The 13457-nt window shown below is 33.4% G+C and overlaps 1 protein-coding gene across 1 annotated transcript; it reads left to right on the top strand.

The window, feature by feature from the left end:
* Positions 1-390: 390 nt before the first annotated feature.
* On the top strand, positions 391-10737 carry LOC132723700 (cytochrome c1, heme protein, mitochondrial-like). The gene is made up of 8 exons (XM_060708481.1): positions 391-530; positions 5270-5311; positions 5678-5826; positions 6329-6455; positions 8555-8725; positions 9119-9266; positions 9654-9754; positions 10405-10737. The coding sequence occupies exons 1-8, from the start codon at positions 459-461 to the stop codon at positions 10525-10527; spliced, it is 933 nt and encodes a 310-aa protein (XP_060564464.1). The 5' UTR covers positions 391-458; the 3' UTR covers positions 10528-10737.
* The last annotated feature ends 2720 nt before the right edge of the window (positions 10738-13457 follow it).

Raw genomic sequence — 13457 nt, 5'->3', positions numbered from 1 at the left:
AACTATTCCCAATCTTTTATATCAATATATAGGAAAATGCCGTCTATGCAGTACATGTGTTATTACAATGAGGAAACTTATTTGATTAAGAATTAAATGTTGTATTTGTATAAACCAGATGTCAGAACAAATTTTATTGTCATATAAGTTGGCACTTAAAACCATTTTTATAAAATAATCGTATGCATATGATAAAATATAATAAAATAGAGAAAAACAGAATACCTAAAAAAGCCCATCACGGAAAAATTGAAAATGTTGCAGTCTTGATTTGAATTTACCTGTTCATAAGCCTTATATCTAGTTGTTTTACACTATTTTCAATATTTAACATGTTCACGTCTGTAAAAGCTAAACTAGTTCTTGGATTTTTGTACAGACAATTTAGCGGTGTTAATTCAGGCGGTAATATGACGTAAAATTTATTTCTATCCGCATATCATACTGGAGATTCCAAAATGGCCGGGTTGGTCGGACGTTCGGCGAAACAAGCACTTTTAAAAGTGTCTAGCACTGCACAGAAACAAAATGTAAGAAAACTTTACTTAGATACAGCTGAAAAAAGTTGTATAAAATATCATCTCTCACATAATTATTTTTATAAATTGTATATTTTCAAGATACAAAGGTCTAAATCTTTGTCCTTGAGCGAGGAACAGTCGTTTCAAGTTAAAGATTATGAAAAAAAGTTATATAAGTATTTTTATGTTACGTTATCTACGTTACGTAAATATATTGCTGGAATGATTGTTAACTAATTTTTTGAAGTAAAAAAATCAAGTTATTGCAGTTCTATGTTATTGATTTATATTCTGTAGTGTTACATATAGAATTTTAAAATAATGGTGGATTGTCCCCCACTTAACTGAAAATTGTGAGGGACATGCATTTACCAAACTTTATCACATACCGAAAAAGAATTCATTTATTTCATGCTTAAGCATTTTTGATAGCAGACGTCTGCTCGAAAAATGATAAAGAATTGGTGAAAACTAGTAAAGTATGCAGATCAGACGGGTGAGAGTGGTTTCATGGAACTACAGGTTCAGTGAACTGATTACAGGGCTCACACTGGCTCAAATAAAATAATAGCCAATATTTTCAACTTAAAAAAATAATAGCCAAAAGTTCAGCGGACTTTTCACGAATTAGCGATTAATGACATACGCAGTTGATTAAATAAACATTACATTTATATAAAACTTTCAGTTTTATAAGGATTCTCAAATAAACTGATACATTTGTATATATTGGTAACTACCTTTTTTAAAATAGAACCACAACTTTAATTGTTATTATAGAACAGAATAAAAACGTTATAATTAGTATCATTACTGTATAACAATAATACTAAAGATTCATTATAACTTTACATATGCTGTTATCAGACAACTTTTTTTTGTTTGTTCTAATCAAATTTTGTCAGCTTTAACCACTGTCAATTTCCACATTTCACACAGAACTGGAGTAGATCTAGGTCATATTAGCCTCAGGGTTCTCGGGGACGCTTATTTCGGCGTCCCGGTACGCATGTTTATTACAGCTGGACGCAAATATTTCAGAGCAAGGATTCCACGTACGCTTAATTTTGCCTGGGGACGCATAAACATTGCCGATTGTTTACAACCACTAATACACAAATTCGTCGGCGCGTGTCAGTCTATAGGTAGGCGGTCCTATGCACATCGACCCGTGAAGCGATTAGCCAATCAGCGATAACGCTTTCGATCATTATCACGCAATAGAGATCAGACTAATGTATGTACACGCTCTGCAGGTGTAATTACCAGATATAACGCGAGATATATTTGATCAACAGTTAATTGGAAATTAGCAAATTTTACCGACAAAAGGATAAAAATATTGACTATTTACGCCGCAAGTTTAAAGACTGTTTTCTCAAATTACAAATGAGTGTAATTTTGAATTATTGTCGAATATTTTCGGCATTTTCTAGGCAAAATTTTGCTTTCGTTTCATGCCTGCAAAAACGTTCTATAAGAATATTAAGAATTTGAGATTTGTGCCGAAATTCCAGGGCAACAAACCAAAATACACATACGCTTTTCTTTGATATTTAGATTTTATCAGAAAATTGATCCCGAACATCGGCAATTTCACTTCGCCAGAAACCCTAAAATTTCGCAAAAATTCTCAGTTTCCAAGCCAAACATGTGAATGAATTGTTCCTTTATTATTCAATCAACATTAAATCTTTAAATATCGATCTTCAATTTGCCCCCTTTTGAAGATATTTGCTAAAATAATTATCGATCGGATGAATCTCTTACACACTGTGTGAAGCTGTACGCGATTTTCCTATTCATTCCGCTAAACGCTTCCTATATACATTTACGTTTTTTTACAAATATAAACTTTTTGTCTTTAGAGTGGACTTATTTTACCAGAATAAAATTTGATTTGGTATGAAAGTGAAAAATAAAAAACGAGTTCCATGTGTTGATGCATTATAATGAAATAATTTTAAAATAAATATTAACAACAAAACAATAAATTTACTATGTAGTTCAGAGTTTGTTGTGAATAACTATAAACTTTGAAAGTCTCTTGAAGATTCAAAATATCAGCAATGCTATTGTGAGCATTAAATAACTAATCTGTAAACATATTAATTGCGACGCGCTTTTGGACTCCAACTTTTTCAGGGTTGGGAGTCCATGGACTCCATGTTTTAAAGTCCTAGTGAGAACCCTGTAGCCTATAGAAATAACACAAGTTTGCAAACTCATTCACAGAATGCAGCCTTTTTTCTGAATAATTTACTGAAAAATATCATCATCACCAATGTAATACAAATTTTCTGCCAAAGTGGTAAAGATTTTTAAACAGAACATAGCTTATTTCACCTTTAAATAAATATCAAAATTATCGGTGTCGCGAAAACATGTGACAATCGGATTTTTCCTGTTTTCTGAAGAAATATTCACAATTTTGGTTGTTGTGCAAATAGTTGTTTGGAAGTTAATACTTGTTATATATTTTACCATTGTTTTCCACTGGCGATTTAGTCAAGTAGCTTAAAACAAAAAAAAAATCAAAATTTGCAATTACTGCAATTCACGGTAAATTTTGGGTAAGTCAATATCCAGTTTATCAATTTTAAAACGATTTTTGTGGCTAATTGACGTATATTTGATGGCTATTATAAATGCTGGACAATATCTTTAAAGTACTTATACAATTATACATCTCGCATGTATTTTATCACCTCGGGCAATATAGTTAGCAGCACGTGACCGGTAAAAAGTTGACACTCAATTAAATGCACCCCGCTGGTGTTAATTGGGTCTACTGCATTCATTATCGATTTTTACACCTTATATAAACACTGATGGAAGTAAAAAATAATCGCCAGATTTTGTAGCCAAAATGCAAAAATAATCGCCAATCTTATAAAATAATCGCAAATGGCGACTATGGCGACCGACAGCGTGAGCCCTGGATTAAATAAAATAAAACAGGTAGTGGTTCCGGCGAACTAATTTATATAGTGCGAACAATATCTATTGTATTATGGGAACGTCAATTATCGCGGGTCCTCATGTGTGGTTTATCACACATTTTCATGCATTTCAAAACAAGATAATGAAAATTTAAACCTATTATTTATAATTTATCTTAGTGTAATAGTATTTAATAATATTTACATAAAAGCATAACACATTACAAAAGATCTCGGTGAACAAACAACATCATAGGAATTTTCAAACAAAATAATATTGGTTTTTTTTTACATATTTTTTTGTCAAAAACAATCAAGTAACGCACAAATCATTAAAATAAGTATAATATATAGGCATACTTGTACAATATATTATATTCATTTAATGATATTTGCGCCATAATTTTATTATATCAAAATATTGATGATAAAAACACTTTATATATTATATGGACAATGTCTACTTTGCTTGCCTTTAATTACTATATAATATAAGATTGACGAAACTACTTTCGCACCTCTTCATAAATTAAGTTCGCTGCACCGGTAGTTTGACGAAACCACCATAATATCAGACCGTTGGTACACATGTGAATTGACCTGGCCCTCTGCTACCCACGATTAAGTACATATTTCCGTCATTGTCACAAGTGAAAACAAGCATGGCAAAAGCATTCTAGATATGAAGATTAACTGAATTAAGTTGAAAAGAATGTCAGATCTATGCTAAACTTGGCGTGCATTGACTTCATTAAAATATGCGATCTGCAAAAAATATGGGGGAATCAGGCAGCCTTACCTAGATTCAACACTGCTAATAGAAAGGCCAACAACTTTTGATACAGACCTCCATCTCCCAAGTATAGTGTCTCTGTAAAAGTTCATGTCAGAGAATATGATTGCAGTGTGTATTTATTATGCAGTGACTGTGTGTCATGATAATACAGGTGTAGTCACAAAGTAATGACCTCCTTGCATAGATTCTGGTTTAAACCAATTGACCCTAAGCTAGCTCTACCCCCAGGGCTCTTGTTAGCATTTTGAGACTGGGGCCAGGGTCCATGCAGAGGGGGAATTTTGCATGATTTTCAAATATTTTTCATTTAAAGGGGATTTTTCCGGTAAGACTTGAAATTGTGCGACATGTTGGAATGCTAAAAACTGTCTGGAACATTTTATTTATATATACATACTAATTTTCGATAGCCATTCCCAAGAATACATACTAATTTCTGGTTGCCAGTCATGGAATACATACTAATTTCTGATTGCCGTCCGCGGAATACGTACCTATTTCCGGTTGCCGTTCGCAAAATATATATTCGCTGATCGGCATTTTCTATGCCTGTTAAATATTAATTTCCAGGGATTTCAAGGGGGATTTTTTTTCGGTTTTAGGGGAAAAAACATACTTTTTTTGGTGGGGGAATGGGCCGATATTCGGCCCCAAATTTTATCAAACGAGAGCCCTGACCCCAAATGGTAATGGTAATATTCCCACATAAACCAATTTTGGGGTCAGGTTGGGTGGAAATTGGTGTATGCGAAATTTTGTCTTTCTTTTATAACATTAAATGTTGACTTTTTGAAAATAAAACTTTTTTAGTTTTTAACATGCACCTGCTCAGAAACATAATATTTGGTGAAAAAAGTAAAAGATAAAAGTGTATCCAGTTCCTGTAATCCATGGGTTTCAGGTTTGTTCAAAGGGTTGAAACTTGAGTCGACAGACACTTGCACCACTTGCAGAAAAGATGAAAATCTTGGGACATATTGTTCACAACAATTCTTTCTTATGTATTTCAGGTCAGACTATTTTCATTAAAAAAGCCGTCTGCTAAAAATGTGGTAAGTAATTTTGTGAACATTATTGAATGGGCATATCAAACTATTTGCATTTTTCTTTTTTTCTCTAAGATTTCTAAAGATATGTTGATAGCCAACAGCTTCAGTTTATTAGTCTTTGCAAAACAGGTTTGAGTTTGTCCAATCTGGAATTCTTTTATTCTTGAAATGTTGTAAATCCTTTGGATTCTTTTATATGACTTGTGAGGAAGCCAGAAAGTTAGTTTGCTGAAAGATGATGGTTGTGCCTGAAATAATGTACAAAGCAATGCCGTTAGTGTCCCACCAACAGTAGCTTTTGGTATAATGATGAATATGTAAAGATATTTGTGTCCAGTGTAAAATAGATTCTTTTTTGTATCTTTGTAGGCATTGGCAACAGTAGGAGCTGCCGCAGTTGGCGGTCTAGGTTTCGCTGTGGCCTTGAACTCATCTGTTAATGCAGCTGAACTTGAGCTCCATCCACCACACTATCCATGGGCACACAATGGTTGGTGGACAGCTTTGGATAAGGCCTCGTAAGTTTTACTTTTAGACATCCAAAATATTATATAGATTATATATACGCATTTCCTGTTGTTTGTCTGTCTCCATTCTGCTTAATAACTTTTTTTTCAGACTTTGTTTTAGTTTTGATTTTGTAGGAAGCTATAAGCTAAAGGTTAATAGGTTATAGACACGCTCATATATTTGTCCCTGAAACAAACTCGTACTTAACAATTAGTGTTAAGTTTATTGTTCATTCACTTGCTTCTGAGTTTGGACCCATATGGGCAGCAATGCCTAGATTACTAGTTTAAACAGTTAACTACATGCTCATTCCACAACTCCTGCCTTTACATTTGTTTTGTATTCATTTATTAGTATGCACTTTTCTCTGTGAAATTAACAAAAAATAGTTCATTTAAATTGGGGGTGAAGACTCATTTAATTTGGGAAGAGTACACATTTAAATTGGGAGAACTGAGAAGACCATAGATAAAGCCAATGCTGGAAATGCCCATTTCTTTTATATTTAAGAATGCGAAGGGGATACGAGGTTTACAAACAAGTGTGTGCTGCATGTCACAGTTTGGAATATGTTTCCTATAGAGAAATGGTTGGTGTAATTTTCACTGAAGCTGAGGCGAAGAAAGAGGCAGCAGAGGTATGGTATTACTACAAATGATTGTCCATTCTTAAAATTGTCTTGAGGTTTATTTAAATAGCTGAATCGATTGATTAAATATTATGCCATATACACGTATACAAATTGTTTGTCTTTAAATGTATCATTATGATTAAATAACCAGTTGAAATTTAATGTCAAAATACAAAAAAATATATGAATAACGAGAAATAATGAGTTTAATTGTTAGGCATGTTGCATTACCTTATGGGCAAGTCCACAACAAGAATTGTAAAAAGCATTCCCTAAGGGAAAAAAAGGCATCTCTGTGGGTCACCTCATTTTCATAAACTTTGTAAAAAAAAACACTTGAATCTTCTTTTCTAAAACAATATGGCCTAGAGCTTAGAAGACATGTCTATTTGTAACATTACGTAAAGGTCCTCTAAAGAAGATAATTAAGTAAACATCCTTGAATCAAAATAATCTCACCCATGGCATTAATTGCATAGATTTCCATAATAGCAAAATAACTAAAAGCTCAAATCAGGGCTCACACTGGCTCAAATAAAATAATAGCCAATATTTTCAACTTAAAAAAATAATAGCCAAAAGTTCAACGGACTTTTCACGAATTAGCGATTAATGACATAAGCAGTTGATTAAATAAACATTACATTTATATAAAACTTTCAGTTTTATAAGGATTCTCAAATAAACTGATACATTTGTATATATTGATAACTACCTTTTTTAAAATAGAACCACAACTTTAATTGTTATTATAGAACAGAATAAAAACGTTATAATTAGTATCATTACTGTATAACAATAGTATTAAAGATTCATTATAACTTTACATAATGCTGTTATCAGACAACTTTTTTTGTTTGTTCTAATCAAATTTTGTCAGCTTTAACCACTGTCAATTTCCACATTTGAACTGGAGTAGATCTAGGTCATATTAGCCTATAGAAATAACACAAGTTTGCAAACTCATTCACAGAATGCAGCCTTTTTTTCTGAATAATTTACTGAAAAATATCATCATCACCAATGTAATACAAATTTTCTGCCATAGTGTTAAATATTTTTAATAAGAACATAGCTTATTTCACCTTTAAATAAATATCAAAATTATCGGTGTCGCGAAAACATGTGACAATCGGATTTTTCCTGTTTTCTGAAGAAATATTCACAATTTTGGTTGTTGTGCAAATAGTTGTTTGGAAGTTAATACTTTTTAAATATTTTACCATTGTTTTCCACTGGCGATTTTGTCAAGTAGCTTAAAACAAAAAAAAATCAAAATTTGCAATTACTGCAATTCACGGTAAATTTTGGGTAAGTCAATATCCAGTTTATCAATTTTAATTTTTTAAAACGATTTTTGTGGCTAATTGACGTATATTTGATGGCTATTATAAATGCTGGACAATATCTTTAAAGTACTTATACAATTATACATCTCGCATGTATTTTATCACCTCGGGCAATAGAGTTAGCAGCACGTGACCGGTAAAAAGTTGACACTCGATTAAATGCACCCTGCTGGTGTTAATTGGGTCTACTGCATTCATTATCGATTTTTACACCTTACATAAACACTGATGGAAGTAAAAAATAATCGCCAGATTTTGTAGCCAAAATGCAAAAATAATCGCCAATCTTATAAAATAATCGCAAATGGCGACTATGGCGACCGACAGCGTGAGCCCTGCTCAAATTCTTTATGTCAAGGATTCTTCTCCATTTTTGCAGCTTTGGTCTTCAATATTAACAATATACAGCATTTGTGTTTGAAGTATTCTTTCACATTTGATAACTTTTGATCTACATGCTTTGGTCCTCAAGTACAATTTGTTTCATAATATTGTACATTTGATTAGAAAATATAGAAAGAAAGGGACCTACTTTAAAAGTTTTAGCTTCAATCTTTAAATTTTGTAATATTGTAGAGCAGATTTATTAAAAAATCCCCAAAAGTCTGTGATTTTCAGCTATTTATAATTTTAATTTGAATCTTTTTATTGCTTTATATGGACCCCCCTTTACAGATGTTTTATAAAACAAATCATATTTTTGTGTGGAGTGTAAACAAAGATTTGTAATAATATGAATATTTTTACTAATTTTAGGCAATGATCCAGGATGGACCAGATGCCAATGGTAACATGTTTGAGAGACCTGGTAAATTAGCCGACCATCTACCAAGTCCATACCCCAATACCCAGGCAGCCATGGCAGCTAACAATGGTGCAGAACCACCAGATCTTTCCTACATAGTTCGAGCCAGACATGGAGAAGGGGTATGCTAATATTTAATTTTATCTGACTTTGGATAACTGACAGACAGTGTCCGTGTAACTTTACCATATATTTATCATAGATTTTTATTCATATAAATACAATTGGGATTTTAATGCCCCCAGAAAATATCTGAAGCATAAATTCCTGTGTTTTGACACTTTTTAATCGAACTACCTATCAAAATAATCATGGACGGACATGAGAGACAAATTTCAATTGTATGTAAAGAAATAGGGTCTCACTTTTCTATTCAACTCTATTTGTAACAGGGAATTACGAAGGTGACGGAAATTGACGAAAGTCTGTCATATTTAATTTTGTATTAATGATCCTCTTGTTTGAAACTTTGTTGAATTATTTGGAGTTTGCAGCTTTATTTTACTACTTTTCAGGACTATATATACTCCCTACTGACTGGCTACAAGGATGCTCCTGCTGGAATAGAATTAGGCGAGGGTCAACATTACAACCCATACTTCCCAGGTGGCGCCATCAGTATGGCTCAAGCTCTTTATAATGAAATCATAGAATACACAGATGGTAAGACTAAGAGTACTATGTTTGAACCCTGAACTTTACTTGTCCCCTGTTAGATGTGTTCACTTAATATGTTAACAGTCATAAGTTAGATAAAGTTATTTTACGTAAATTTTTAGGATTATTTTGGCTACCTAGCTAGTTAACAGATGGTTTGTAGTTCTACTTGGATGCCAGATTATTTCCCCTGAAATAGAAGTCAATGAGGTGCACCTAGTCTTTCTCTACCAGTAAAGCTGGTTGCGGTTTTGGTTTCTTTTACCCCTGCAGTCAGAATGGACCATACGAGCAAATGAGAAAGTAATATGACCCAATTATTTATGTATGTTAAATCTTTTGTATTAAAATTATATTACTTTTTTAATGTTAATGTATCGGTACTTGTTGTAGGAACCCCAGCCACTCAAAGTCAGCTGGCTAAGGACGTAACAACATTTTTGACTTGGACCGCCGAACCTGAGCATGATATAAGAAAGCTTCAAAGTATAAAGGTATCATAGTTTATTTAGCCTTCTTAAACTTTTGAAACCATAACCTGTTGAACATGTGTTATAGATTTGATTTGCACTGCTTTGAGTTTGGAACAGTACATTTGAAGTTTAAAGTGATTTTAATATGAAAATACAAAAATGAAGCTACTTACAGTATAGAACATAATCTGACTGCACAGATGTACAGGCCAACCTGTGTAACACAAAGGTGAAGTTGTGGGGGGCATTTATAGACACATGATATAAATGAGATAATGATGGTTCTTGTTTTAAGGCAGCATGCCTCCAGATTCATGCTAATTTTCACAAAAATTTTGAAAATGTATTTAAAAGTAAAATATTGTGAATTGACAAAAACAAATATACACATTGTTAATAGCACATGCGATCCACGTAAGTCTAAATATGCAAAAGTAGCTCACACAGCATTAGTCAAGGAGTGGAAATATGTTGATAAACACTGCAAAATTTGTGTTTAATCTCTCATAACTTGTAAATTATTACTTGAATCCTGTCTTAGTACATTTCTCTCAAGTTTGATTTCCTTGAAATATTTTGGCTCATTTGGAGGCATGTAGCTTTAATAATAATTATAGATTAGTAAAGATGATAATACAAAGCTTTCATATGTTGTCATATTATTCTTTCAGGTTATAATAGTTAGTGCGCTGCTATTCGCAGTGATTTATTACTACAAGAGACATAAATGGTCGTACCTCAAGACTAGAAAGGTCGTTCTCAAGGACAAGCCAGACTTTACCTTGAAAAAGTAATATTTGTACTGCCTGTTAAAGACTGTTAAAATATTTATAAACATTTCTTGATTTTACACAGAAATGCATGAATGTAAATCATTATTTTGAAATGTTCGGACAAAAAAATCTTTAATGTACGAGTATCTCTATGGTAGAGGTGGGATTGTACATTGTTTTTATGTAAGTTCGGTTTAGAAATCTTATGTGATAATAAAATGATGAAAACTATTGTTATTTTGTATTACTTAACATTGATACAAACCAAAACTAGACGGCCACAATGGCCATTGCATCATTCACCCAAGATCCTGTAATGTAGGGGTGGGTCACTTGCAGAGTCATTTGTCTTCAAATTTTGAACAGGATATCGCAGCTAAGAAAAAAGTAGGACATCATTGTGATCATCAAAGTTGAACCCAGTGCTATGCCAAAATTTATCCCAGTGTCATAAATTAATAAGTTAATGTAAATAATATGCTAAACAACTAAGCTGTGGTGTGTGCAGTTGGACAAATTTTTTTTTATATGTTTTCCATGTAAATCTGTTCACTAAGTAACCACCAGGGTAGGGCCAGTTTCATCCTATTAATGTACTAAGGGATGAAGGAATGAGTGACAGATAGGGTGATGCTTGTTTTACTTAAAGGTCGAGTGTGACAGATAGAGTGATGCTTGTTTTACTTAAAGGTCAAGGAGTGTGACAGATAGGGTGATGCTTGTTTTACTTAAAGGTCAAGGAATGTGACAGATAGGGTGATGCTTGTTTTACTTAAAGGTCAAGGAGTGTGACAGATAGGGTGATGCTTGTTTTACTTAAAGGTCAAGGAATGTGACAGATCGGGTGATGCTTGTTTTACTTAAAGGTCAAGGAGTGTGACAGATAGGGTGATGCTTGTTTTACTTAAAGGTCAAGGAGTGTGACAGATAGGATGATGCTTGTTTTACTAAAAGGTCAAGGAGTGTGACAGATAGGGTGATGCTTGTTTTACTTAAAGGTCAAGGAGTGTGACAGATAGGGTGATGCTTGTTTTACTAAAAGGTCAAGGAGTGTGACAGATTGTGTGATGGTTGTTTTACTGAGAGGTCAAGGTGAGTGACAGATACGGTGATGGTTGTTTTACGTAAAGGTCAAGGAGTGTGACAGATTGTGTGATGCTTCTTCACTAAAAGGTCAAGGTGAGTGACAGACAGGGTGATGGTTGTTTTACTTAAAGGTCAAGGAGTGTGACAGATAGGGTGATGCTTGTTTTACTGAGAGGTCAAGGAGTGTGACAGAGGGTGGGGTTTGTTTTACTGAGAGGTCAAGGTGAGTGACAGATAAGGTGATGGTTGTTTTATATAAAGGTCAAGGAATGTGACAGATAGGGTGATGCTTGTTTACTAAAAGGTCAAGGTGAGTGACGGACAGGGTGATGGTTGTTTTACTTAAAGGTCAAGGAGTGTGACAGATTGGGTGATGCTTGTTTTACTGAGAGGGTCAAGGTGAGTGACAGATAGGGTGATGCTTGTTTTACTAAAAGGTAGAGGATTGTGACAGATAGGGTGATGCTTAGTGGAATAAAATTTAAAGAGCACTCTGGGGACAGTATGAAGTTTTCAAAACTAAAAATTCAGAGCTTGTGACCAGGATAGGCCAAGAGCTGATTTAACAAGTGTCTGGTATAAGCATGAGTCAGTCACCATCTCTTCTTTCTGAGTAACAAAATCATTACAAAAAATAGAAATCAAAATAACTATATTAGAACTTTGTTGTACAAAGGAATTCAGTATCATACATAATTACGGTAAAGCATGCAAATGAACATAAAGTACTGTTTTCCTAACACCATAGACAATATAAATCAAAGCACAGAAGGCGCTGAATTTGTTTGGGTCTCAGAATGTAAGAAAGGTGCAGGTTGTGAGATTATATGTATAGTGCCACCAATGCTTTCCAGCGTTTTAATTGTAGTAAATTGGCTATAAGACTTATTGCAACACTGATATGCAATTCAATGTTTATTTGACTTAAACAATTTGAAAAAAAAATGAGTTGCCTTTACTGGGATTTGAACTCCAGACTTCTCGCTTTATAGGCGAGCGCAAAAACCCTTCAGCCACGGTGAATATAATTGAACGGCCTGAAGAAAACCATATTATTCTAAATTAGGGCTTGTAACGACTTTAACTGTTGTTTAACACAGATGTAAATAATCCTGGAGCTTACTATAAGCATGTATATTTATAAAGAATCAAAGGGATGCAAGTTCTGTGGTATTTTCTGATCTTTGCAATCTTAATCGTACTGTATATCTGTATGTATTTTCCTGTATAAGTTTATTTTTATGTATTATAATTCATTTTGCAAGGCACCAGAGTTTGATACATACGGAATTCTGCTTAACTAGAGATGCATCAAAAAATCATTTATGCTCATTTTTTTACGACAGTCACACTTTATCCTTGCATATCATGGCTACTTCCTTAACAAAGACACTTACAAAAGAATTTAAAAAAAAAGTTTCCTCGACTTGGATTTGAACTCCAGACCTCTCACTCCTGAAGCGAGCGCGTTACCCCTGCACCACGGAGGAGTTATACAAATAGCTTCTGAATAACATCAAGTCATTCTATATTTAGAACTTCCATTGCATTTCGGGTTTGTTATCCTTATTAATTTCGAGGTATTTTGTTCAGGATAAACCTGTTGTTTGAAATTGAAGTAAATAATTTAGCGAAAATCTTCTCGCCCAAACAGTCCGACATGTAGAATCTATATATTCCACTACTCGGTTTGTGTAGTTTTCGGTAATAGACATCGCTAAAAATAGTATTTTCATTGATAAAATCATATTCATCCGCGTAATTTGTGATTGTGCATTTATTGACAATTCTATTAGCCAACGCTATTTTTAAACTTTGAATGCGTTGTTATTTGTTGGATACTTGTAACAAAATAAAAATATTTC

Source organism: Ruditapes philippinarum, unplaced genomic scaffold (assembly GCF_026571515.1).
Source record: "Ruditapes philippinarum isolate M1 unplaced genomic scaffold, ASM2657151v2 ctg359_1_1_1_1, whole genome shotgun sequence".
Taxonomy (NCBI): domain Eukaryota; kingdom Metazoa; phylum Mollusca; class Bivalvia; order Venerida; family Veneridae; genus Ruditapes; species Ruditapes philippinarum.
The sequence above is the reverse complement of the archived record's forward strand: the minus strand, read 5'-3'. Positions and strand labels throughout refer to the sequence as shown.